At 58.9% G+C, this 26,080-nt stretch overlaps 2 protein-coding genes across 5 annotated transcripts in view; one reads left to right on the top strand and one right to left on the bottom strand.

Annotated features, from left to right (window-relative positions):
• The window catches only part of LRSAM1 (leucine rich repeat and sterile alpha motif containing 1), a 33,909-nt gene extending 30,497 nt beyond the window's left edge, over positions 1–3,412 (top strand). For all 4 annotated transcript variants that reach the window (XM_070378955.1, XM_070378954.1, XM_070378957.1 and 1 more), the window contains 3 exons: positions 166–247; positions 1,649–1,785; positions 2,697–3,412. In XM_070378955.1, coding sequence (XP_070235056.1) covers positions 166–247; positions 1,649–1,785; positions 2,697–2,822 — 345 coding nt within the window. In that variant the 3' untranslated portion in view covers positions 2,823–3,412. The remainder of the gene's footprint in view (positions 1–165; positions 248–1,648; positions 1,786–2,696) is intronic.
• A 1,442-nt stretch (positions 3,413–4,854) lies between these two features.
• Positions 4,855–26,080, bottom strand: part of NIBAN2 (niban apoptosis regulator 2) — a 52,460-nt gene continuing 31,234 nt past the window's right edge. The window contains exons 2-14 of the mRNA XM_070378953.1: positions 25,081–25,211; positions 21,581–21,709; positions 18,268–18,373; positions 16,956–17,123; positions 11,430–11,545; positions 10,789–10,893; positions 10,536–10,698; positions 9,166–9,353; positions 8,296–8,451; positions 7,780–7,896; positions 7,546–7,653; positions 7,332–7,443; positions 4,855–6,892 (exon numbers count right to left, since the gene is read on the bottom strand). Coding sequence (XP_070235054.1) covers positions 6,309–6,892; positions 7,332–7,443; positions 7,546–7,653; positions 7,780–7,896; positions 8,296–8,451; positions 9,166–9,353; positions 10,536–10,698; positions 10,789–10,893; positions 11,430–11,545; positions 16,956–17,123; positions 18,268–18,373; positions 21,581–21,709; positions 25,081–25,211 — 2,183 coding nt within the window. The 3' untranslated portion in view covers positions 4,855–6,308. The remainder of the gene's footprint in view (positions 6,893–7,331; positions 7,444–7,545; positions 7,654–7,779; positions 7,897–8,295; positions 8,452–9,165; positions 9,354–10,535; positions 10,699–10,788; positions 10,894–11,429; positions 11,546–16,955; positions 17,124–18,267; positions 18,374–21,580; positions 21,710–25,080; positions 25,212–26,080) is intronic.

The raw sequence follows: 26,080 nt of genomic DNA, 5'->3' as shown, positions 1-26,080 counted from the left end.
GTTCCCTCTCCTTCAGCCGCACTGATGGCCTGGCTGTCAGCCTCCACGTGTCTAGTCGAAGGTGCCAGAAGTCAGGGAGGAGGCGGTCCTGGCGGCTCTGTGCTGCGCCGCAGGCCCCCTGCCCAGCCGTGCCCAGGCCCTGACCCGCCCCCTCGGTCCTCGCAGGTGGGCGTCTCGGAGGCCGGCCTGCAGCACGAGATCCTGCGCAGAGCCCAGGAGCTGCTGGACGCGGCCAGAGCCCAGCCAGGTACCGACGCCCCGCCTCTCCCAGCAGAGCCGTACGCAGGGGCGTGGCTGGAGCGTCACCTGTTTCCCTTTCAGGACGAGTCCCAAGGGCCACTTCCAACCCTTGCCAGTCCTTAAGCTTCCCTCCTAAACGAGCCATTTATAAATGGGAAAAATAGGCCCCAAAATGGAAAACGTGAGCTTTTCCTCCGGTGGTGGAGGGACCCTCCTGGCTTCCCTAAACCCACCCTACTGACATCAGGAACCACATACTCAGGGTCCCTGGAGTAGCGGGAGAAACCCGCTGGACCCAGTGCCCAGCACTGCCCCCAGGGCAGGTGTGTGTGTGGACTGGGAGGCAGGGAGGGGCTGTGGCTGAGTGGGGGCAGGAGGGGTTGTGGGCGGGGTTGGGGCGTGGGGAGGAGTCGGGGTCCCCCCTGCTGAGCAGGACAGAGGTCGGGCCTCCTTGGTGCAGCCCCACAAGGCGGGCACCCCTGCTGCCCTCCTTTGAGGGATGAAGAAACTGAGGCCAAGAGAGGGTAACCCTAATCCCGAGGGCTTCTCCTGACCATGGCCGCCCTCCGAGGAGGGGCCGGGGCAAGACAGCGCCTTCTTAGCTCAGGGGCAGCAGATCCTCAGGCATCTTCCTGACAGTCCTCCAAATCCCAGGACTCAACATATGTTCCATGAAATAGAGACACGCCCCTCCCCCCACGCCTACGTGGTGGTTTGGGGGGCACCATGAGGCCCTTAGAAGGTCTAGGGTGGTTGTGACAGGCTTAATTATAAGAAATACTACTTGTAATTTAAACCACAGACTAAGTGAACAACATGTGCCGTGAGGGGAGGGGGCTCGGGGATGAAGAGCCTCGGGGGTCACTGGGGCACGTGGTGTGATGAGAGATGGATTCTCATTCCTGCTTTGGGCACCTGGGCCCCGGCAGAGCATGCTGGCTTAGGGCAGAGCAGCGGGTGTGCGGGGGCTCTCCAGGGCAGGGGGAGCAGCCTCGAGTCCTTTCCCTGCTCCTCTGGGCCCCTGCACCTGGGCCCCTGGTGGAGAATCTGTGCTCAAGGTCAGGCGCCCCCCAGAGCCCCTCACCCAGGGTTCCTGGCCCGGCGGCCCCACCCCAGGTGGCCTTGTGGCCTTAGGCAAGCGGCTTTCCCTCCCTGACTTCTCATCTCTGACAGTGATGAGCCCTGTTTGCAGGGTGGCCCAGAGGGGTTCAGGGTGAGTTAGGGGTAGGGGGCCCCAATTGCCCGGGGTCCTGGCCCTCCCACTGTATAGATGAGGAATGAGGCTCAGCAAAGAGAAACAAGAGGGTGTGTGGGGCTCCCCACCTCTGTCTACGTAAGGCAGGCTGGGCCGGGGAGGGACGGGGTCAGATGGTCAGGACCCTGGCTCAGCCTCTCTCTGTCCCCACAGAGCTGCTGAAGCCACCTGAGGGCGGGGTCCTGCCCACAGCCCCCGAGGAGCTGCCTGAGGCAGTGAGACCCTCAGCTCCCCCCGCAGAGCTGCTGGAGGTGCAGACCTCAGAGTGTGTGGTGTGCCTGGAACGGGAGGTAAGTCTAGGGGTGATGGGCCCGACCTCCGGGGCCACCATCCCCGCCCCCTACCCGCCTGCCCAGCACCTGCCGCCCTCTCAGGCATGGGTGATTCATTCTGCCGAGAGTTTAGAAATATGTTGTGTTCATTAGAAATTTTCGAAAATACAGGGAATTAAAATGACCCATGATCCCAGGACCCACAACATGAGCAACGCTGACAGCATTTGCTGGGCCTTTTTTTTGTTTTTTACAGAAGAGTTTTTTAAATTCATGCAGGGTAATTTCCCAAGTCATTGAATATCAACAAAATTTCCTCTGGAGAGGTTTTTTTCAAAACTCCTAGTTTTAACAACAAAATTAACAGCCGTTATAAAAAATTAACGTAGTATATAAAATAAACCCCTGTTCTCTCCACCACATGATCCTACTTAGAAAAGGCCACATGTTAACAGTTTGGTTACCCCGTGGTCTTTGCTGGCCCCGGGGAATGCCATGATATGGGGGTGGGGAGGACTTGGTTATGAATTTAACCAAACCTCTCCTGCTCTGGGCCCCAGAAATGGCTTCCTGTCTCTCCTAAAAAGTGGAAATGCTGAGGCAAAGCATGGAAACGTCCGCGGCTTGTGATCCATAATGTTGGGGTCATTTTGAGGCAAAGTGCATAAAAATCCCTAAATTGGGAGCAACCTGCATATCCTGTAACAGCAGGGCTGGTGAGACAGGCCATGGACCACCCTCCCCCCAACCCCGAACGGCTGCTACAGAGGGCCGGGGCATGGACGTGTCCAGGGAGGGTGGTGGCATCCTGTGGTGGACGGGGAATGGAGTCTGACGACTCTGTGGTCACATCTTCAGGGGGAAGGACAAGGGGCCGGGGCACCAGCCGGGGTGGGGCCCTGACGTCCCCGCTCTCCCCCAACCCCCAGGCCCAGATGATCTTCCTCGACTGCGGCCACGTCTGCTGCTGCCAGCCGTGCTCCCAGCCCCTGCGCACCTGCCCGCTGTGCCGCCAGGACATCACCCAGCGCCTCCGCATCTATCACAGCAGCTGAGCGCCGGCCTCTGCCGCCCTTGGGCCCAGGGCTGTGCTCCCTCCTGTTCCCCACGGGCTGGTCCGGCCCTGCACCGTGCCGTGCCCCCGTCCTGGGCCAGGCTGAGACAGGAGCGTTCCTGCCCAAGTACTGAGCGGTTTAAATCCTGTAGAGGGGGTGGGGGGACCCCTCGCGGCAGGACCACAGGGTCTGGGGTGGGAGCAGCGGCAGCCACACCTCCGTCTGAGCCAGCACCGAGGGTTCCAGCTGCCTACGGTGGTCACAGCCCCTCCTGGAGCCTTGGTGTCTTCCTCAGGGGAACCCGGGCAGTGCCGTCCCACTCAGCAGGGGTGGTGGGAGCCCTGGCCCAGGGCAGGGGTGGCCACCGCGGCCTGTCCTGGGATCGACTGGCCAGAAGGTGTTCAGCGCGGGCCTGGTGCCCCAAGCAATGTCAGCCCCTCCTGGCCTCCCTCCCTGCTGCCCCCTCCCCCGCTGAGCTCTGGGCCCCTCTGCTCCGCAGACCTGCACCTCCTCTCCCCATGCAGCTCAGGAGAAGACCCTGAGCTTCAAAGACCTGAAGCAGGAACCTCAATAAACCCATCTCCAGCCTGCTCCTCCTGAGTCGTCACTGGGCCCTGGTGGAGCCCAGGGAGGGGGGAAGTGGCAGTGAGGTGTGTGAAGTTACCCACACCTCCCTTTTGCAGGTGGAGAGACCGGGCTCAGGAGACAGGCTCAGAAAGTCCTCGGAGCAGATGGGGCCATGTGGGCCACCTTGTGTGCTGTGTAACCATTATCCCAGACCAGGGGCCCCGGGGCCCTGCAACTGGGACAGAAGCATCTTGACTCCAAACCCGTGCATTTGTGCAGGTCGCTCACTGCACAAGTCCAGAGGGAGCCGTGTTCCTCGTGCTTGCGGCAAAACTTGTTCGTGCGTTTTGTGGCAGATCGTTTTGAGCCGAGGGCAGCTTTCTCTCTGGGCTAGAGACAGGCCTGCTGGGGCGCCTGGGCTCTGCCTCCAGGTAACTCGGACCCTGCCCAGCCTTCCAGACCCTACATCCCCACTTGTTCAGTGAGGGACAGTAGGGGGCCCTGACCCAGGCCGGTGGCCACCAGGGGGCACTGCGGGCTCATCCTGGGCCCCGTGTGAAAGCCGGTGGGACGCAGGGCCAGGCCCTCTCCCTCCCTGCCTCACTGAGCCGGTCAGTCCTGTGGCTGAAACAGGTGACAGCCCCTTGTGGACCGAGTCCTGCTTTCCAGGTTCCCCACACACACACCCCGTCCTGAGCTCCACTCAGCTAAGGGGGGAGATGGCGGCCTGAGATGGGCAGGGCCACGTTGTGGAGCAGGGCATTTGGCGGATCTCCTTGAACCCTCACGAGGCCCCCTTTTATAGGTGAGCAGTCTGAGGCTGGGTTTGGTGACTTGCCAAAGTCAACAGCAAAAAACCCTGCTGAGCCTCGGTTTTCTCATCTCCACCCTTGTTGACGGAACTTCGGCCACTGGCCACCGTCCCCCAAGGTGCCCACCCAGCAGGGGCAGCCTGTCCCCACCAGCTGGCGGGGGGGAGGTGTCCCCATGACCCAGAACCTCCGCCCAGGCTCCCCGCCCCTCTGGGCCTGTTTACACACTGGTGTGATGATGGTGCCTGTCCCCCGGAGGTTACCTCGTCCCGCAGGTAACGCGCACAGCCCACGGTAAGTACTCAGGAGTGCTCGCCTTGTGAGCAGGAGTCTTAAGCACTGGCATCACTGTTTGGATCCAGTGTGAGCCCGCCCACCATGGCCATAAAGCAGCTGCCCTCCCCATTGCCTGAGGCTGCCAGAGGCCCACCCTGCACAGACCCCCAGCAGAGGAAGCTGAGCTGCCATCAGGCTAGTCACCTACCTGCTGTGCCCCTCCTCACTGAGCCTCAGTTTTCTCCTCTGGAAAATGGGTTCATAGGAGAACTCTGGTCACGTGTACCTGTAAGCAACGAGCCCCGAAAGTCAAGGCGCACAGGCCCGTCTCCAGCCCAGGTTTCCCACCCAGCCAGCATCACACATGGGCCACTGGCTTTAAATAAAGCACTTTATTGATTAGTAGAAGCTTAAACAGTTTGCATAATATTTTCAATACAATATCTGGGAAGGATGATTGGAAAGTCCCAAGAGAAGGCACCAGAGGAGAGCGTCTTCAGACGGAATGTATTGGTGGAAGAGGTTAGTTTGGCGTTGAGAGTGGGGCTGCGGGGGACTCGAAGGGGGTCCCTGAGCACCAGCCAGCGCCGCACGTCCTGTGGGTCCCAGGCCCTGGCCCAGGAAGCAGATCCAGGGGATGGGAGATGCAGGGCTGGGGGCGGCGGTGAGGACCCTGAAGGAGTAGGTTTCTGCCCTGCCGGCCCTCCCTTCAAAGCAGCAGAAGAGAGGGCCAGGGAAAACCAGGTAGCCCCAGCCCCTGGGGATGACCTCGACTTAACGCTCGCCCTCAGGAACAAGGAGCTGAAGAGGGGGAACAGCAGGGCCATGTGAACAGTCCTGGAGTTGTCAGGGTGGGGTGCGTTAGAGCCCCAGCCTGCCCCAAATGCTCCTGGGGTCCTGGGCGCCACGGCCCCTCCCCCGGCCCCTCCCGAGCCCCACCGATTCCCTCGGGGGACAGCGTGTACCTTGGAAGCAGCCCACGGAGAAGACAGCGTCCACACCCGCCCAGCCCTGCCACTGAGCAGTGTCCCCACCCCCAGCCCAGCCGGACAGAGGGACTCCTAGAGACCAGACCCCAGCAAGTGGAGGTGAGCAGAGCCTCAGCTTCCAGCAACCCCCTAAGTGCACCCCACCTACCCTGCCAGCAGTAGCTCTGCAGAGGTCACCCCCTCCTTCCCTCAGACACATCCTCGCCCCAGACCAGCACGTTCCAGGCCTTTCCTATTCCCACCCCACCTCGAGAGGCAGCCCTCCCCCAGCAACCCCCCAGCACCCCCCAGCCTCAAGACTCCCTCCTTGCATGTCCCTTCACCTGGGGTGCGAGAGCCAGGCCAGAGTCCACTCCAAAACTGGCCTCAGGGGCCCAGAGACAGGCCTCGGCACTCGGGCCTCCTGGTTCTAACAGGGCCCCTCAGGGACGGGAGAAGCCAGGCAGTGGATGCGGCTCTCGCCACCCTCCTTCCGTGGATGGCAAGGCCCACCAGGGGAACAGGCCACAGAGGCAGGCAGGCAGGGAGGGCGGACTCAGGGAGCCAGGGCCGCAGAGTGCTCCCAGCCCCCATCCACTGTGCCCGGTCCCTCTCCCACCAGGAGCAGGAAAGCCACGATCATCCCATAGAAGAGAAAACAGAGCAACCAAGTGTGACCAAACCCATAAAGTGACTCAAGTGGGCCCATCCCCGTCCAGCCCCCTCGGTGCCACGCCAGCCCTGGCCCCGCCCCGCCCCGCCCGGAAGGCACAGATCCCGTGCTCCCCACCCAGAGCGGAGCCAGGGCCCCGGAGGGAGTGGCCCATGTGCTGTGTCCAACAGAGGCTCCGGGGGCGACCGGCCTAGAACTCGGTCTGCACCCCTGCACTGTCCTCGGTGGTGGTGTGGATGGGGGGGCGGCTGCCCGGGCTGGACACCTGCTCGCCGGTCTCCTGGTCGCTGGGCTTGGGAGGCTCGAGGCCCACGAGCTTTTCGGACGGGAGCTGCCGAAGGGGTGAGGCGGGCGGCGAAGTGGCCTCGGGGGCCAGCCCGGGCTGGGGGCTCTCCTGCACGGGGGCCCCGTTGAGCAGGGGGCCAGCCAGCGGGGGGCTCTCGGCCTGCAGATCCCTGGTCAGCAGACCGCGGAGCTCGGTGACGCTGTCCGGGGACGAGGGTGATGGCGGCTCAGGGGCAGCCTCGAAGGGCAGCCCCGCGTCTTCGTCCTGGACCACGGACACCACCTGTTTGGCACGCCGGCGCTTTTCCGAGAGGGGGGCTGCTTCCTGGGCGCCGGGGTCCCCGCCGCCGGCGCCACTGTCCCCATACTCCTCGCCCCAGTCGATGGGCGCGCCCTCGGCCAGCAGGTGCAGGTTGGGGTCGCTGTTGTGCATGACCACGCTGTCCCGGTACAGGTTGTGTTTCCTCTGCACGGCGGCCTCCTTCACGGCTGCGGGACAGAAGTGGGTGACGGGACACTGAGCGGGGGGCTGACGGCCACCAGCATACCCGCTCCGTGTGACCCACGTCACGATCCCTCGGCCTGAGTGGGCACTGCGACCGGACCAGGCTTCTCCGAGGCCTCAGTGTGGGAAGCAGGGGATGGGACCCTAACCCCCATCACTCCCCTGACACTCCCTAAAGTGCCAAGGACCCTCAACGTAACTAAGGCGTGGGGACAGATGCTGCCCCGGCCCATACCACGAACAGTGGGCCCACCGCAGCCCACGGCCTAAGTCTCCCCTTTGTAGCTTAGCTGACCCCACCAGGAAGCCTCTGGGCGCCCAGCTCCGCCACCCTCCAGCAGCGAGAGTCCTAACAGGGACCACACAGCAGGGCAGCCCCACCCAGCTCTGCAGCCGCCCGCCCCAGGGTCCGGCGGCACTGACCCTGGAGGATGTCCTTCATGACCGTCTGCAGCACCACCTCCTCATACGTGTTCTCCACCAGGATGAACCTGGCAAAGTCCTCGAAGATCAGCTCCTGGAACCGGGACAGCTCCTGCCGGCCGGGGCGGGCGTGGGGCAGAGAAAGGGCAGTCAGGGCTGCGGGTCAGGCTCTGGGTGGGGGGCGGGAGGCAGGTGGGTGTGGAGGGCTGCTCACCGACTTGCAGGTGGGCGCCAGCTTCTTGAGCAGGAATGGGATGGTGATCTGCAGCAGCGCCTCCCGGAAGAAGCGCTTCCGCACAGTGCTGCTGTCGTAGTCGTATTTCTGCCAGGAAAGAGGGGCCGGGGCGTGGGGAGCTCCGGGTCAGGGGGCTCCATCAGCACCCCCGTCTCACCCAGGCCCCTGTCTCCCTCCCGGAGTAGAGGGACAGGGCCTGGCCGAGCAGCTCACCTTCAGCACCCGCTCCAGGATGCGCTGGATGGACTTGCACAGCTCCTCCTTGGTGGGCCCCTTCCCCAGCTCCTGGTGCAGGAGGGTCTCGAAGGTGTACACGGCATTGTCCATTTGCTGGAGGTGGAGCGTACCACAGGGCATGTGAAGGTGTGCCCCCCTGGGGAGGAGGGGTGCCCCCCCTGGGAGGAAGGGATGTCCAGGCACTCAGACACCCCTTCACTAGCTCACTCCTATGCTGAACGTCTAGAGTGCTGGCTCACAGCCAGGCACCAGCACCAGCCCTCCTTGCCCCAGGGGAACAGAGGGTCTGGGCCCTGTGGGAAGGAGTTTAGGGAATTGGGAGGGCTTCCTGGAGGAAGGGGTCTCTGAGACCCAAGAGGTGAGTCTGACTTAGCCAGGTAGACAGAGGGACAGGCATCCAAACAGATCCGAGAGCATGGCCAAGAGATCGGAGCAGGAGAGAACATGCAGGATTGCGGGGAGAGCCAGGGTGCTAGCAAGCCCTGTGCCCACCTCACGCATGTGGATCTGGGCTCGCTGCTTGAACACAGACATGCTGGACACATCAAAACGCTGCTGCAGCCCGTCGAGCCGCAGTGGCTCCATCTTCTCGTAGCAGCTGTGCATCTTGAGGGGGTGGTACGCCAGCTGGGACAGCTTCTCCATGTACTGCAGGGAAGCATGGACACACGACGGACCTGAGCTGGGGCCGCCGGAGGGGCCGGGCAGCCCCCGCAGCCCCTGGGCCCTCTGAGTACAAGCCCCGGGGCTGGCACTGGCACCAGGGAAGGCCATCCGGGGGTGGTGATCACCAGGGAAAGCGCTGGAGGACCTGGGACAGGAAAGACGAGGATCTGCAGGCAGGAGAGGGGTATGGCAGCACAGCGTGTGGAGACAGGCTGGCCTGAGTGCTGGGCAGCCCTGGGCAAATCGCTCACCATCTCTGAGCCTTGGTTTCCTCAGCCTCCAAATCTGGAGATGGGTTTTCATGATCTCCAGGGTCCTTAGTCTATGGTTCTCAAAGTCTATGATTATTATTGTCAGTGGAACTCCTCAGTTTAGGGTGGAGAAGAGGCTAAGATCACAGGGCCAATTCTATCTGCCAGACCTGACGACTATGTGGGGCTCCAGGCAGTTGACTACCCCAACACGGGGTCTGTGGAAGGCCGTTCAACCCGAGAACCAGCTAACTCAGAAGTGAGAGGGGCCGGCTCCATCTGTGAGGGGCACAGAAATGGCACCTGTGGACGTGCCCGGCCCCACGCCTCCTGCAGATCCTCTGTTCACAGGTCATGCCCAGGAGGGAAAGGGCCTGCCCTCATCACAGTGAGGGCCTGATGGGGGCCAGACCAGACCCAAAACCAAGCCCAGGGCCCATCTCACCTCACCCAGCTTGTCGATGCCACCCTCGTTGATGACGTTCAGGTTCATGTCGGTGACTTCCTTGAAGAAGACATCCCGCACTTCTGTGAAGCCCTGGCTTGTGGGAACCATGAGGGCCTCCAGGATGGACGGGATGTAGGGCTGGACGTGGTTCCGGACACAAACCTCCGCCTTGGGGAGGATGGAGGCTGCGCCGAGGGAGCCGGTTAGCGGACGGCACTCCCAGGAGCAACCCCCACTGTCCCAGGTCCCTAGGCTAGAGGCAGGCGGCTGTGTCACTCTTTAGAGAAGACCACTGGTGACAACATGAGCAAAGGGAAGGGTTCTTGAGGAATGGTTAACAGTGGAGCACAGATAACAAGGCATCTTCAGGTCGGATCCTCAAATTCCTGAAACTATGATGTCCAGAGATGAAGAAAATGGCCATGTAAAGGTCTCAAGGTCAGCAGTTTCTCCATTTAGATGGAGGAAGAGAAAACCCACCCTTGGGGGCTGGAGCGGGATCTTGCTCCTTTGTTTTTAAAAAAAATGAAAAAACGCTCCAGTGGATTCAAGGAGTCTCTGGGTTGTGCAAACCCTGAGCCCAAATTCTGCTCTGGCTCAGCCTAAACTGTGGACAGGGACAATCTCCAAGAGGTCCCACCAAGGCATTTTCACCCAAGGGTGCTCTGACGTCCCTCCTCCTCCCCTGTCCGGCTAATGCTGCTTGTTCCGCACAATAAATGTCAGCTCAGTGTCCTCGCCAGCTCACGCCGAGTACAACTGGTACAGAGTAACCCTCGGGGAACTAATGACCGCCACAACCATGGCCAGGGGGTGTGTGCTGGGCGCGGCAGTGAGCAAAAGGATCCCACCAGGCTCAGGACAGAAAGGAGGACCACCTGACCCGGGAAAGGACAGGCAGGCTCAACGTGGGCCACCTGAAGTCCAGGTGATGTTGCTAAAATGGCCCGTGATAAATCTCATTGCCCGAAGATGAACAGAAGGCCGGAACCTCCTAACATCACTTAGGTCACCAAGATCTGGGTCTACAGAGACAAAAGCCACCTGGGACTTCCCCAGTGATCCAGTGGTTAAGGCTTCCTGCAGTGGAAGCGCATGTTCGATCCCTGATCAGGGAATGCAGATCCCACTGGCTGTACATGAGGCCAAAGGAAAGAAATAACAGCCATCAAATGACTCACAGGGGTTGGAAGAACAAGGGTCAGATTTAATTCTGGCTTTTAAAAAATAATCAGTGAATCAAGTCATTGCTGTGACATGTACATGGATCCCTGAAAGAGGCAGGAGGGAGGCCTGACCCCCGAGGGTGGGTGGTCCCAGCCCGCCCGCCCACCCGTGATGCCAACCAGAGCAGGTGGCCCGCCTACCTCGGATCTTGCTGGCCAGGTGCTCCTTGGAGGTGATGATCTGGTCCATGTCGGTGCGGATGACCGCCTCCATGGCCGGCCGGGCCAGCTGCAGTTTGGACAGCACCGCCTCAAAGCGTGCCTTGGCCTGTTCGTACACCATGCGGTACACGGCATCCGAGATCTGTGGGCAGGGCATCGGTGTCGGTGTCCAGCTGGGGGTGCCGGGCAGCCGTGGGCCCCCCCCCCCCATTCCTGAGCCCAGACCACCCACCTGGATCCACTGCCGCTGTCGCTCCTGCGGTTTCCCCTTCAGCCGGGGGGCCAGCTCCGCCTTCAGCTCAGGGCCCAGCTCCTCCATCACCAGGTTACTCAAGATCTAGGACCGGGAGGCAGGGGCAGGGTTCGGAGCATGCCCAGCCCCTCTCCACGTTCCGGCAAACCCGGCCACTCAAGCCCCCCTCAAAGCTGCCCTTTGCTCCACGTCCCCACTGCCCTGTCTCCCAAGCATCCTTCCCAGAGGCCCGGATGGTCTGCTTGGCTGTCCTGCAGGATCCAGCAGGGGCCCCAGCTCAGGACCTCTGCACGTGCAGCCTCCCCATCTAGAATACTCCCCCAGCCCTGCTTGCTGGCACACGGAAGTCAAATGTGTTTCTCCTGCTAGACAGAGAGCTCCCTAGGGGCCAGGACTGTGCCCCTCTTATTCTCAGTGGCACCCAGCCCCTAGGCCAGGGTTGGTGCTTGGGTAACAAACTGAACAAAAATAACCACCTGTGTAGCCCACCTCAGCCTCCACCCGTCCGAACCTAAGCTGGTCATCTGGGTCCAAACTGCAGCCAGTGCCCTGGGGCCCGCCGGCGTGCTCAGTCCACCCTCTGGGCCCCGGGTGGACTTCCACAGCCTCCCCGGCCTCACCTGAACCTCGTTCCCACACAGCATCTCCCAGGTGCCGTACAGCTCCTTGGACTGGCGGTACATGCGGATGGCATCCGTGAATGCAGGGCCCTCCACCTTGGAGTCTTCGGGAATCCCTGCCCGGGGAGAGGGATGGAAGGAGGAGGTTGGCAGGATGGCCCCCGCCCCAGGCCCCCACTGCTCTTGCAGTAACAGCGACAGGAGAGGTTGCAGTGACAGTTAACAGCAGTGACAATCCGCCAGCAGCAGCAAGACAACCCTCCTTCGCACCCTCCTCATCTCCTTAAACCCTCCCACCAGTGCAACACGTGGGCAAAGTCGTTGCTTCTGCTTTCACAGATGAAGAAACAGGTTCCAAGGTCAGGCCACTACCAAGGGGCCAAGGCCAGTGAGTGGCAGAGCCAGGACCACTGGGGGAGCCCACCCTCCCCCCACCAGGAGAGGCCTCGAAACACAGCAGAGGGGGTACCAGAGGTGCCCAGAGACCCTTCCTCCATCAGGGGCCTGCACACTCCCCCCATAGAGGGCCAGATGGTAAATGCACGCAGCTTTGCAGGCTGGTGACCTCCGTCCCAGCCATTCCACCTGCTGCTGTAGCAGGAAAGTTAGCGCAGACAGGGTGTGAACGAACAGGCCAATAAAACTGGATTTACTCAGACAGGCGATGGGCCCAATTTGGCTCCCTGGCTGTTATTTGCCAAGCCTTGTGGAAGATCATCGAACCCTAAAGGGCCTCAGTGTTCCCTTCTGAACAGTGGGAACTATGACCAGCCTGACCGCTCACACCCATGGAGGGGCTGCAGGGACCACAGTGTGGACTGGGAAGGCCAGGGCCCGGCTGCAGGCCTGGTGGGCACTCCCTGCGCCAGAAACTGCAGCCCCGACTGGCTCCTGGGGCCCTGGGTCCGCTGTGCCCACCGCTGTGCACCCGGGAGGCTGGGAACACCGTTCCGCTGCCTTTGTTAGAGGAGGTGGCGGTGGGGGCCCAGAGGAGTTTGCCCACCTCCCCCGTGCTGACCAGGGGGTTGCTGAACAAGACGTGGACCTCCGCCTGGGTGCTGGGGAGGCAGGCTGCAGGAAGTTGCAACATCCGACTTTGGGAAGACGTGGTTAAACACCTCAGAGCCTGGCAGGAGGCGGCCCCCTGCCTGGCCTTGTGCCTCTGACCGCTGTGTCCCCAGAGCCAAACAGCAGCCGGGGCCTCTAAAATCCCAGCTCCCACTGTGATGACTATGGAATGAGTCACCCCACAGAGAAAAAGCCCCTCTCTGGCGTGGAGAGGGCCTCTCCTCCCACCATCCGGGTGACCCAGGAATCACTGCCGTTCAGGGCTGGAGGGGGGCTCAGCAGTGGACAAACTGGCCTGGAACCCAGCCTGGCAGTGGCAGCTCCCAGGACTGGGATGGGGCCATGAGCATTTCAGAACCTGCACCCAGGAGGGAGTGACGAGGGCAGAGCAGGAGGGTCCCACAGAGCCCTGGGGCGGGTGCTGCTCAGCTGGGCTGGGGGAGGAGGCAGGCTTAATTAAGGAGGGAGACACTGTCTCCCTGAGACCGGGTTTTGCCTAGAAAATCCAGCTGTGTGTTATACACGCAGCCTCTCTCATGCACGGGCACTTGCATTCTGCAGACAGCAAGCTGGGCGTGCTGGGCAGGGGCCGCTTTCCAGGTGGCAGGACGGGCTGGGCATCAGCAAGGAGGCGGGTGACATCCCAGGCTCTGGCCGGTCAGACGTGCAGCCTCAGACCCTCAGGACATCCCTACTCTGCATGCCGAGGGGCTGAGTCAAAAGTGAGGGTGGCCTCTCCTGAGCCCTCCCCCCAAGCCTGGCTGTTGGGGACTGACTCGTGTCCCGACAAAGTACTGCGCTGAAGTCCTGACCCCCAGCTGCTCGGAAAGGGGCCATGTCTGGATGCGGAAACTTAGGTGCATGCGTGTGCATGCTCAGTCACTTTAGTCGTGTCCGACTCTGCGTGACCCCCTGGTCTATAAACCCACCAGGCTCCTCTGCCCATGGGCTTCTACAAGCAAGAATACTGGAGTGGGTTGCCATTTCCTCCTCCAGGGGACCTTCCCGACCCAGGGATTGAACCTGCATCTCTTGCGTCTCCTGCATTGGCAGGAGGGTTCTTTACCACTAGCGCCCCCTGAGAAGCCCAGGACTTAGGTAATTAAGTTAAAAGGAGGGGATTAGGCCGGGCCTTGGTCCGATATGACTGGTGTCCTTATAAGAAGAAATCTGGACAAAGAAACAGGGCACACACAGAGCAGGGACTATGCGATGACCCCAGGAAGACGCTGGCTGCCTCCTAGTCAAGGAGACTCAGAAGAAAACACCCTGCTGACACCTGGATGTGGGGCTTCCAGCGTCCAGAACTGTGCAAAAGCTGACTTCTGCTGTTGAAGCCACCCAGGCTGTTACGGCAGCCCCCGTAGACTGAGGCCGAGACCCCACACGCATTCCCGCACGCAGCTCTCAGAGGGGCCGGTGGCTCACAAGGCCCAGGGAAGCAAAGTCACACAGTCACTAGAGGGTGGCCGCCCCAGGCTGGAACCCGGGCCCACTGGCTCCAGTGAGACCTGGAGGCTTCCCGCCCGCCCGTGGGGTCCTTGGGGTCAGGCTGAGAAAGGAAGCGGCACTCCTCAGTCCCGCAGAGGAGGCGGGGACAGCGGGCAGACAGGAAGAGGCCTTGACCTCGGCACCCCCGGCCCACCCTGAAGCCCAGCTCAGCGCCCCTGCTGCCCCCAGCTGCTCCAGGAATGCAGGATGTGAGGGGGACCCTGGACAAGCTGGCGTCCACCCAGCTTGGCCTCCTCCGGCCCTCCCCACCAACTTCCTGGCAGCCCCCGGAATGAGCAATTCCAGGCCCCACAAATTCCAGACCCAGCCTCCGAGGAAGCTGAGAACTTTCCCACAGTTCTGGGGCGGGGGAGGGGCGGGGGAGGCTCCTCTGAAACCGCCCCATCAGCTCCTGACACCGAGTTGCAGGACGCCCCTGCTCCCCACCCGGCCCCAGCAGCTCTCCCCCGGCCTCCCCGCCTGCCCACAGACCCGCTCAGCCTCCCAGCTGAGCACTCGCTATGTGCCAGGCACAGGGCCAAGAGCTCCCCCCAGGACCCGCCCATTGATTCCTCCCCATAATCTAGCAATCTAGTTGATCACAACCACCATTGTGCATGTGGGGAAATGAATGGCAGCTCTTCTTCCCGCTGGTCGGTCCCCACCCAGCTTGGCCTGGGGTCACCTGGCCAGGTCTGCCATTAGCCTTGGAAACTTGGAGACGGAGGGGCCTGGGCCAGGGACGAAGGGGAGGACGGGAGGAGAAAAGGTACCCCGGGCCAGGCGATCAGAGCCCAGATCACTCCGCCCAGTCCTAGCCCCTCAGCCCCCAGGGACCTGGAAACAGGAGGCCCTTTGTGGATGGCAGGGCTTGGCCTGACCAAAGACCTGGTTCCTGCCGCCCAGCAGATTCCAGCCAGGGCAGAGGCGGCCCTGGAGAGTGGAGAGGACAGAGGACAGGTGAGGTGAGCCAAGTCACCGCACGGCCCACCTCTAGGCGTGGGTGCCCATGGTCTGGCCTCCAAGTGGAGCTGTGCCCGAGGTGCGCCAGCAGCCAGGGAGGGTGGAGCAGAGATGGGTCGGGATGGGGGTGGAGCGGTGGCCCAGTCACCAGGAGGGAAGTTCAGGGTCTGGGACATGGTTGTTCCTCCCTCGGGGCAGAAAGCCCCTTGTCCCCCACACCCTCCCACCAAGAGACAATCAAGCCTTTCTGATCAAACTCCTCTGAGCCTCATGAGGCCCTCCAGACCTGACCCCAGTGCCCCGCCAGTCCCATTTCCGGGCACCCCCTCCCAAGTTCAGGGCCTCATGCGTCTTCTTCTGAAGCGCCCCCACGCCAGGCCTCCCTTCATGCTCGCTGTGATCTCTGTCTGGAACACACCTCCCTCTGTTCTAGAATTATGCATCCTTCAGGTCTCAGCTGAACCACTGCCTCCTCAAGGATGCTGCCTTCATCAGCCCCTCCTCCCATACAAGCTCAGCAAACCCCCAGTATATACACACCCTCCAAGCTCCCTGGGTGGCTTCCACCCAGCACCTAGCACAGTCCTGACTCATCACCCCCTGGTGTCCTCGTCTGTTTAACATCTGTCCCCCCTACCCCTAGGCTGCTGGCAGTGAGTGGGGAGGGACCAGGTCTTGCTTCCCTGTTGCACTCTCAGCACCCAGCCAGGCCTGGGTCTGGCTCAGAGAAACACTGAAAGGTTTGTTGAATGAGTAAGTGAGGCGGAAGAGACCTTGTAACTTTATAGACGAGAACGAGGCCCTGAGTGGGAAGTGAAGTTCCTACACTACCAGGCAGGTCAGTGATAAGAAAGAAATGACACCATAAAAAAATCTTTACCAAGAACTGTGAATCTTCCTAAACCCTCTCAGACACAGGAGAAAATACTGTCCCCATTTTACAGAGGCTCCAAGAGGCAAGTTGGTCTCCTAAGATCATGTTGCTGGAAAGTGGCAGAATCAGGGTTTTTATTCTGTGATTCAGGAGCTCAACAACCACATCCCTCGGAAACAATTTCCTATATTTTTTTCTCAGCATCACAGAACAGTCTTCATCAAGGGAGAGGGTTAAGGGCAGCATGACAATGGTTTCCAAAAACCAGAAGGAAAAGTGGTGGTTGGTGGTTCAGTAGCTAAGTCACGTCTGACTCTTTTTAACTCTATAGATTCTCGCCCTTCAGGCTCCTCTGTCCATGGGATTTTCTAGGCAAGAATACTGGAGTGGGTTGTCATTTCCTTCTCCAGGGGATCTTCCCCACCCAGGAATTGAACCTGGGTCTCCTGCATTGCAGGCAGATTCCTTACCAACCAAGCCACCAGGGAAGGTCAACTGAGCCACCAGGGACATTAAGGGCAAAAGGTCCGTCTAGTCAAGGCTATGGTTTTTCCAGTAGTCATGTATGGATGTGAGAGTTGGACTATAAAGAAAGCTGAGCACCGAAGAATTGATGCTTTTGAACTGTGGTGTTGGAGAAGACTCTTGAGAGTTCCTTGAACTGCAAGGAGATCCAACCAGTCCATTCTAAAGGAAATCAGTCCTGAGTGTTCACTGGAAGGACTGATGCTGAAGCTGAAACTCCAGTACTTTGGCCACCTGATGTGAAGAGCTGACTCACTGGAAAAGACCCTGATGCTGGGAAAGACTGAAGGCGGGCGGAGAGGGGGATGACAGGATGAGATGGTTGGATGGCATCACTGACTCAATGGACATAAGTTTGAGTAAACTCCAGGAGTTGGTGATGGACAGGAGGCCTGGCGTGCTGCAGTCCATGGGGTCGCAAAGAGTCGGACACGACTGAGCGACTGAACTGAACTGACCTGACCGTGGTTTCTAAAACCCCAGAAGGAAAAGGAAAACGGCTCATAAAGCAGGGGTGCCACACCACAGTCGGCCACTAGGTGTCACCACTCAGCAACGCACCCGGTAACCCCTCCCAGCTCCCGGGGCCCCAAGGGGCGGCTCACCATTGTTGCAGTGTCGGACACAGTCCTGCAGGACGGCCTGCCACTTGTCCTGCTCGGCTTCCGTCATCATGCAGAAGTAGTAGTGACGCGCCGAAGGATGCCAGAGGATGAGCGGGAACTGCGTGGGGCACTTGAGAATGGGGGCAGAGCCCGATTTCGGTGTGGTCCCTGTGGAGACAGCACCCACTAAGCGGCTGCCCTCTGTGGCTTCCCTTGGCCAGAGAACGGCCAGCAGCTGACCCCTCGCCCTGCCCCTCCGGGTCCAGAGAGGGCTGGAGTCCGTGGGGAGGCCGCTTCTCTCAGGCTCCACAGCTTGGCTAAGAGAAGGCCTGCCCCCACTGCCCCACCGGCAGCAATTCTTAGCATTGGTAATGCATCCACCTCCCTGGGGTCAAGTTCTAAACTCTATGCAGGAGGCACAAATAACACAGGGCTGGAGCCCTCAGGGTCAAGGGCCAAGCATTACTGTCTTGGGTTTCCCTTCAAATTTCAGCTGCAGAAGCCAAAGGGTGGCTTAAATGTCCAAAGTAGGAGGGAGGCGTGGGGGCAGGGGATACAGAATAAATAAAAGGGGTTTTTTCTCTCTGTTTTGTCTGCATGGATATTCGAGATCCACAGAGATAAGTGGTCCTGGGCTGTGACCTGGTCACTCCTGTTAATAACAGGACAATGGCAGTTCTTATTTGGGTCCTGGCTCTGGGTCCCTGTGCTAGGCTCACCACACACACAGCACCTCGTGGGGTCTCCACAACACCCCAAGGTCAGCCCTCCCAGTGCAGGGGCTGGAATCCAGGAAAACCAGACTCTAGCTGAGTCCTCGATCACCAAGTCCCACACAGGGGCATCTCACTACCCCTTGGTCTCCTTGGGATCAGCTAAGAGGTGGACGTGATCCCACAAAGCTTCTGGGTGTCTCTGATGGAGTGGGGTCACCTAGGATGGCTCCCCACAAATGCAGCGTTGACTTGGCAGCTTACAAAGTGGGGCACCTGGATCATCTTCTCCGGGAACCTCTCAGGGACCCAGGGAAGGGACAGGGTACAGAGTAAGCCCCCTGCACAGCTGTGATCACCAGGCTCAGGAAGTGGGGGCTGGGTGGGACTCACACTGGCGTGGCCCCAATTCCCTGGGTGACTTCAGGCAAATCCCTCTCAGGCGCCCCCCCCTTGGAGGTTCAGGTTGTGCTGGGCACTTGCCACAGCTCTAGCCCAGCTGCTCTTCCTGCAAACATGGAGTTCCAGAACCAGGGATGCCCCCCACACTCTATGGCCAAATCCCTGGGCACTTGGCCTGGGATGGATGGTCCCTTTACCTGGTAAAGAGTTGCCAACGAGTTCCAGGTACTGGTCCAAGGAGGTGAGGATTTTGTAGCCCGCACTGTTGATGACAGCTCGGGGTGGGATCTGCCGCTCATAAGCCTGAGGAGGGGGCAAGAGAGATGGTGGAGGCAGCTACAGGTATGGCCAAGCCCAAACCCCATGTCTCTACCCGGCCCCAGGGCCCCACTCAGTGTTCCCTGCCCAAGACAGGGAGGAGGAGGAGAGGAAGAGAAGAGAGAGATGGAGTTTGATCATTATTGTGACTAGAGGCAACATGGTGTCCTGAGCAGGACCCAGGCTCAGGGCTCAAATCCTAGCTTCACTAAGTACTACGTGTGTGATGTCAAGGATAACACCTCCTGTGCTTTAGTTTGGGCGTCCCTGGTGGCTCAGCGATAAAGAATCCACCTGCCAATGCAGGAGACACCGGTTCAATCCCTGGGTCAGGAAGATTCCCCTGGAGAAGGAAATGGCAACCCACTCCAGTATTCCTGCCTGGAGAATCCCATGGACAGAGGAGCCTGGTGGGCTATGCACCACTTAGCAACTAAGTAACAGCAACATGCTTTAGCTTCCTCATCTATAAAACCGGGGTGATAATAGTTCCTACCCCACAGGGCTCCCTAAGCACCCAGGGAGATAACTGGGTAACGTTTAGCACAGTGCCCGTCACAGCAAGGGTCAGTAAGCGACCTGATGTGATTATGGCTGGGTTCGCCAAAAAATTCATTTGGGGTTTTCCGTAACATCTTACAGGAAAAAAACCTGGGAAAACGTTTTGGCCAACCTAATGTTATCACCACTGCTACTGCCGCCTCTACAAGGAGCAGCTGTCACTAGCCTAGTGGTAGGCAACTATCATTACCTACCAGGTACTGTCCTATGGGCCCTGAATGCTTTATTTCACAGAATTCTCACAATCCAGAGGTGAGCACCATTACGAGCCCCAACATCACGTAACTGGTAAGGTAGCCAACCTAAGACGTGGACCTGGCCTGTCAGCCTCCAGAGCCCAGGGTTTTTGATTACCCTGAACTGCCCACTAACTTTCTAGGTCCTGAGCGCCACACAAGGCCCCTTGGGAGGAGAATATATTCATTGGAAGGACTGATGCTGAAGCTCCAATACTTTGGCCAGCTGATGCGAAGGGCCGACTCACTGGAAAAGACCCTGATGCTGGGAAAGATTGAAGATAGGAGAAGAGGGTGACAGAGGATGAGACGGTTGGATGGCACCATTGATTCAATGGACATGAACTTGGGCAAACTCCAGGAGATAGTAGAGGACAGGGAGGCCTGGCACGCTGCAGTCCATGGGGTCACAAAGAATTGGACACGACGGAGCGACTGAACAACTGCTTTCTTAGACCAGTGGGAACAAAAAATAGTTCTGATGTAGGTGCTCATACAGCAGGGCTGCCATGCTGCACCCTGCCACTAGGGGTCACCACTCAACATATTTCTTGAGAGCAGCTGAAACCTCCCAGGCAATGATTTTCAAAGTGGTCCCTGATGAGCAGCATCAAAGTCACATGAGAACTCGTCAGAAATGCATATTCTTGGCCCCACTGCAGACGTGAATCAAATTGAGGGTAGGCCCAGCAACATGGTGTGTGTTGTTGTTTTTGGAATTTTTTTTAATATAATTTATTTGGAGGTTTATTTTTTAATGGAATTTATTTTTTAATTGAAGGATAATTGTTTACAGAATTTTGTTGTTTTCTGTCAAACATCAACATGAATCAGTCACAGGTAGCAACCTGTTTTTACACCAGCCTTCCAGGTGATTCTGTGCACTGAGAACTGCTGCCCTGAGGCATCGGTTGCTCCTGACTGCTTATGTTCAGTTCAGTTCAGTTCAGTCGCAGTCATGTCCGACTCTTTGCGACCCCATGAAGTCCATCACCAACTCCTGGAGATCACTCAAACTCACGTCCATCGAGTCAGTGATGCCATCCAGCCATCTCATCCTCTGTCGTTCCCTTCTCCTCCTGCCCCCAATTCCTCCCAGCATCAGAGTCTTTTCCAATGATTCAACTCTTCACATGAGGTGGCCAAAGTATTACTCTACTGCAAGGAGATCAAACCAGTTAACCCTAAAGGGAATCAACCCTGAATATTCACTGGAAGGACTGATGCCGAAACGGAAGCTCCAATACTTTGGCCACCTGATGCGAAAAGCCCACTCACTGGAAAAACCCCGATGTTAGGAAAGACTGAAGGCAAGAGCAGAACGGGGTGGCAGATGATGAGATGGTTAGATAACATCACCGACTCAGTGGACATGAATTGGAGCAAACTCCAGGAGATAGTGGAGGACAGAGGAGCCTGGTGGCTGCAGTCCCATGAGGTCGCAAAGAGTCAGACACAACTGAACGACTGAACAACACTGATTTGCCTCAAAACAGAGTGCTCAAGCCTGTCCTTTGGCTGTTCTAGAGGAATGTGTGGCAGAAGAAGTTGGGTCTGTAGTTCAACCAGGTTGGTCTTCCCCGAGGGCCCAAGGCAAAGGACACTCATCCCCAGACTGGCGGTCCAGTGGTTAAGAATCTGCCTGCCAATGCAGGGGACACGGGTTCGATTCCTGGTCCAGGAAGATCCCACCTGCTGCTGGGCTACTAAGACCGAGCACCCTAGAGCCCGTGTTCTGCAACAAGAGAAACCGCTGTAACAAGAAGCCCCCGGACCACAGCTAGAGAGCAGGCCCCACTCGCCACAACTAAAAAAGCCCACACACAGCAACAAAGACCTAACGCAACCAAAATAAATAAATTTTTAAAAAAAGGACAGTCATCCCCCAGCTTCCCTGCTTCAGGCAGGGAGTTGCGAGCAGAGGCATCAGGAAGGAAAAAAGACAGGACCAGCACCCAGGAGTGCTCTGAGGCAGGGGAATGGCCAGTTTGCTGTGACTGTGGAAGCCCAAGGCAGGAAGGGGGCTGATGGGGGAGGAGGGCCCTGGAGGTGGAGAGACTGGGAGGGCCATGGGGATGAGCCGGTGCCAGTGATGGGCTGCTTCTTGGGGGAGAGGCAGAGTGAAAGGGGACCCCCAGCGAGCCGGGTGCCTGGATGGGTGAAATGCTACTCAGAGAGGGGGCCCCCAGCTTTAGGCAGGCAGGAAAGGGTGAAGGGAAGATGCTGAGGTTCGGCTTTGCATCTGGTGACAGCGAGACGGGCGCGGTGGCTGGCTGAGGGTGGACATATGGGGTCTCACGTTCAGGAGTCGGGGGGCGTGCAGCATTAACGGTCGCAGAGTAGGGGGCTGCGGGGATGTGGAAGAAGCGCTGGGCCGGCCCGGGGGGCGCCTCACCACTTTGTTCTCGTAGAGCACCAGCCCGTAGTTGTGCGGCACGAGGCTGAAGCGGTTCCTCCACTTCTTGTTGTCCTCCTGGTACTGGAAGAGGTTCCCCGAGAAGATGATGCGCTCCTCCAGGGGCACCTGTGGGCGGCGAGGGGCGGGGAGTGAGGCCGTCCGCCCTGACCTCACTCCTCACCGAGGCCTGCGCGGCGGCGCGGCGTCACACCCATTTGGCAGATGGGGAAAATGGGGCTGGGGAGCAGCGAAGGCCCCCACCCCACTCTAGGTCCAGCCAGAGGCACTGTGATGCCGGGACTAGAGCGCAGGCCAAGCACTGTGACGGGGGAGCCAGGCAGGACCCCGCCCCGTCCTGGCCCCAGCAGACATGACGGCCTCCTCGGGATGGTCTCCGGAGCCCGAGGCAGGCTGCTTCCCCGTCCACTCCCCCTGCAGTGTGACTGTGCCACGGTCACTCCGGCTGGAGGGGACAGGCCCGCCGGCACCTGCTCTGGGCCTGTTTCCCCTCAGGGCAACACAAACTTGACGGAGGTGGTGCCATAGAGCCTCCCCAGCTCTGACAGGTGACAAGATGGTCTCCACAAACCCGGATGGGGGAGGAGGGGACTTCAGCCCAGAGTGTTCCCGTCTGACCAACACCCTGGCAGACTCGTGCCCAGCGTGGGCAGCAGAAACACTGAGACCTCCCTGCAAAGCCCTAGCTTTGACTCTACCACAGCCTCAGTGTGACTTCAGGCCTGCCCCATCACCTCTTTGAGCCTCAGTTTCCTCATCTGTAAAATGGGACAGTGACAGCCGCAACAACACGTGCAGGGATCATGCAGGCAGTTGGCACCGGGCAGGCAGTACAATGCACAGGAGCTGCCATGACCACTACTGGGGTTCTGTCTACATCAGTCTCCGGGCTCCTCAGACTGACATTTGGGTAGGGGGAAGGGAGAACAAACAGCCTGAGCACCGGGGAAGCTTCCGGAAAGGAGATAACAGGAGGCCAAGAGGGAACAGCCCTGCTCCTGGGTGGGAGGAGCGCAGGAGTCAAGGGTTCCTGTCTCTCAGAAGCCTCCGTCTGCTCTACAACAAATATGGGGCCTTCTGCAAAAGCAACATGTGTCCTGCGTAATAAAGGGAGAAGGTATAATTTGACTGGGGCCTAACCTCTCCTAGCTTCGGAGCTCTGCAGCTGCAGTCAGAGGTGAGCAGCCTCTCCCAAGGCATCCCCCACCCCCAGGCCTGTCTCCTCACCGGGCCTCTTCTCCCCAGCAACCTCCCTGCCACTCTTAAGGGGAAATGCCAAAACATTCCTGGAAAATGAGGGCCCATTGTACTCAAACAATAGGACCCCGAAGACTGCTTCCTACCCAGGGACAAAAATATTTACAGGAAAAGAAAATGGTTCCCCCCTCTCCACCAGGCACCCCCTCCCCACCACACCACCGACAGTGGGCTTTCCCCCGGGCTGCATGGTCTATATTTAGACTGGGGCCTACTCTCACTCCAGCTCCTGAGCTCCAGTCTCTGTGAGAGAGAAAGAAGGAGCACAAAGAGCTCTCCAGACACCCGGGCAGACTCTTGTTCCCCCGGGTCTGCAGCCTCCACTCTGGCTTAGAGCCGGAACTCACTCAGGCCTCCCCGGGTGAGTGGGGCTCGGCACCCTGCCCCCTAAAGTCCACCCTCAGATCCTGGACAGCCCGTAATGGCTGGTTGGTTGGTTTACAGATGTGGGTTTGGGTTTTATTTTTAAGACTTTCAAATGGCAGAGTCGTGTTTCCACTGGAAGGTCTGCAGGAAGTGGAACCCAGGAAACAGCCCAGGCCAAATATTTTGCACTCTGCAAAGCTCTCTGTTGCCACTGACGGGCATCTTCAGGGAACGGTGAGAGCACAGGCCCCCAGGCTCTGGCAGCCTACACCCTGGGAGCCTGGACAAGCAATTCTACCTCCCTGAGCCCCAGTGTCCACCTCTGGGAGGGGCGCCAGGTCATAATCACAGTCCCGCTGAGCCATGTCATGCCAGCTGATGAGCAGCGCCCACACAAAAGAACTGTTGTTTTTACCACTACTATTACTATATTAATTGTAGTATTATTTCTAACAATTTATGTGATGATGATAATGATTTCTATTGTTACCATGACTTAGCCTCATGATGGTCAGTTTTGTGAGTGGCAAATGGGACCCAAAATCCCTCCTCTTCTGAAACTGTGGCTGATTTCATATTAGTCTTCCTGCTGACACGTTGCATCTATTTTCTGACCATGAACACTCAACCTGATGAGTGTGAAAGGCGCTTCTCAGGCAGGGTAAATGCTGAATGCATCATGTGACCCCGCTCCTGTCTTGGGTTATTAGAATTCAGGCTGCCTGTGACATTTCCTTCCAAATAGGGGAGCAAGCAGCCCACGGGAAGCAGCTCTCTGAGGTGGGTCCAAAGCCCTCTCTGCTATCACATAGGTATACCCCTGCCAGACACCCAGGCCACAGCTGCCCTCTGTCACAGGTTGGCAGGTTGCCATGACATCAGGAGACCAGACAGACTTTCCTGGGCCCCAAATCAAAGTGATAGGTGATGCTCTGACACACAGCCCTGACATTCCCTCCACCCAGGCAGGCTAGGGGTCAAGGCAGAAAGAGGAATCAAGTCAGGAATCTGGAACCTGGCTTGAGTCCTGCCCTCCACCATCCCAAGCAAGCCATGGGCTCACCTCTGGGCCTCTGCACATGCCACCGCCTGGGTCTGATATTCCTTCTCCCATCAGGTCTTTAGCTGGGATGGCCCTTCTTCCAGGAAGCCCTCCCAGACTACCCAGACAAGGGCCCACTGCAGCACCCCCAGAAACAGCCAAGGCCTGGCTTCTCACCCCAAGTGCTCAGCCCCACCGGTGCCGCCTGTCCCCCACTTCCTCAGTGCCATTCCCACCCCGATGCCAGGGGTGACCACAGGATCCCCACCCTGGGAGGCTCTACTAGCCTCCTCTGGCCCATTCTGACCCCCCAGTGGGGAACAGGCAGCTTCCTGGACAAACCTTTACTGTGCAAACATAACCCTACCACTGATAAGAGGCTAATGACAAGGCCAGAAACGATGACACATCAGCCAAGCATCTGTCCAGCCCCAGGCACCTGGCCCACAGATCTTTAATCCTCGCGGCCACCTGGCACGGGAGGTGTGCCAATCCCCATTCACAGGTGAGTAAACTGAGGCCCCACGAGGTGAGCTCATTAGCTTGAGGGCACGTAGACTCTAAGAGGAGGAGCTGGGCGTGGACCAGGCCTGTCAAGATGACTCAGAGCCCCAGCCCGGCAGGAGGAGGGTCTGGCTCTGGGAGGAGGCACCCACGGGGGCATCGATGCCACAACCAGGTCACCTCGCTATTCAGAAGCCGGGGTGGGGCGCTCAAAGACCATCCAGCAACCGTGGGAAACAGAGGCCCAGAGAGGGAAGGATCCTTGCCCAGGCCCTCGGAGGCCGCCCCGCCTCTGCCCAGCGCCTCTCACCTTGCGCCAGAGCAGCTGGGCCTGCGGCAACCCAGTGCCCTCGATCTCATGTCGCATGCTGTTGAAGAGGGCCACGCCATACTGGTCTTCGTAGAATCGGAGGAACTCCGTCAGGATCTTCCCGGTCTTCTCTGAAAGGGAAGGATAAACGGGCTATGAGGTTGGCATGACTGCTTCCAAGCAGTGACCAGGGAGGGGCATCCGCCTTGCCCCAAATCCCAGCTCATAAAACCGTCCACACGGGCTCCGCACTCACATCTGCGTTGCATTTCTGGCCGGGGTGGGGCCTTTCCCACACACGGCCGGGTGAGCCTCTGGGCGGGAAAAGGGGCGATGACCGTGACGGTCAAACCAACAGAGACACAAGAAACCGACAGACAAGTGAAAAGATGCTCAGCCTCCCCAGCCAGCAAATGAACGCAAACGGGAAGATTTCCTTTTCCCCATCAGACCAGCTGGAATGCGGAGAATAGGCACTTTAACGGAGCTGGGGGAGTGGCAAGATAGGACTGCGTGTTTGGAGGAGGAGGGTAGTCGTGTGCACAGTTCTAAGTGTGCATGGGGGCCCTTGCTCCTGTAGGAATCCAGCCCACAGAATGCACCAGAAATTGCCAGAAACAAGCCAACTGTGCATGGGGGGGTGGGAATGATTCAATACCCAACAGTTCACTCAGGTCGGACAGAAGATGAAGGGGACCTGGGTACACGCAACAAAAGGAGGTGTCCGCGCTCTGCCACGTCAGGAGCTCTGCAGACTCCCACGTTGAACAGCATCGCATTTAAGATTATTCCTGTAGGTGCATGTGAGTTATTTACCCTTGGGGACCTCAAAGAAGAGGTCCAGGAGGCAGCACTCCAGGCTGCTAAGGGCGGCACATCTGAGTGTGGGAATGAGCAGCAGAGGGAGAGTTTCAGGTTCTGCGTTATTCATTTGTTTAGCATTTGAATTATTTTATGAGCATGACTCTTTTTGCAATTAAAAAAAAGATCAACATTCTAA

Source organism: Bos mutus, chromosome 11 (assembly GCF_027580195.1).
Source record: "Bos mutus isolate GX-2022 chromosome 11, NWIPB_WYAK_1.1, whole genome shotgun sequence".
Taxonomy (NCBI): domain Eukaryota; kingdom Metazoa; phylum Chordata; class Mammalia; order Artiodactyla; family Bovidae; genus Bos; species Bos mutus.
This window is presented reverse-complemented; position numbering and strand designations above follow the sequence as displayed.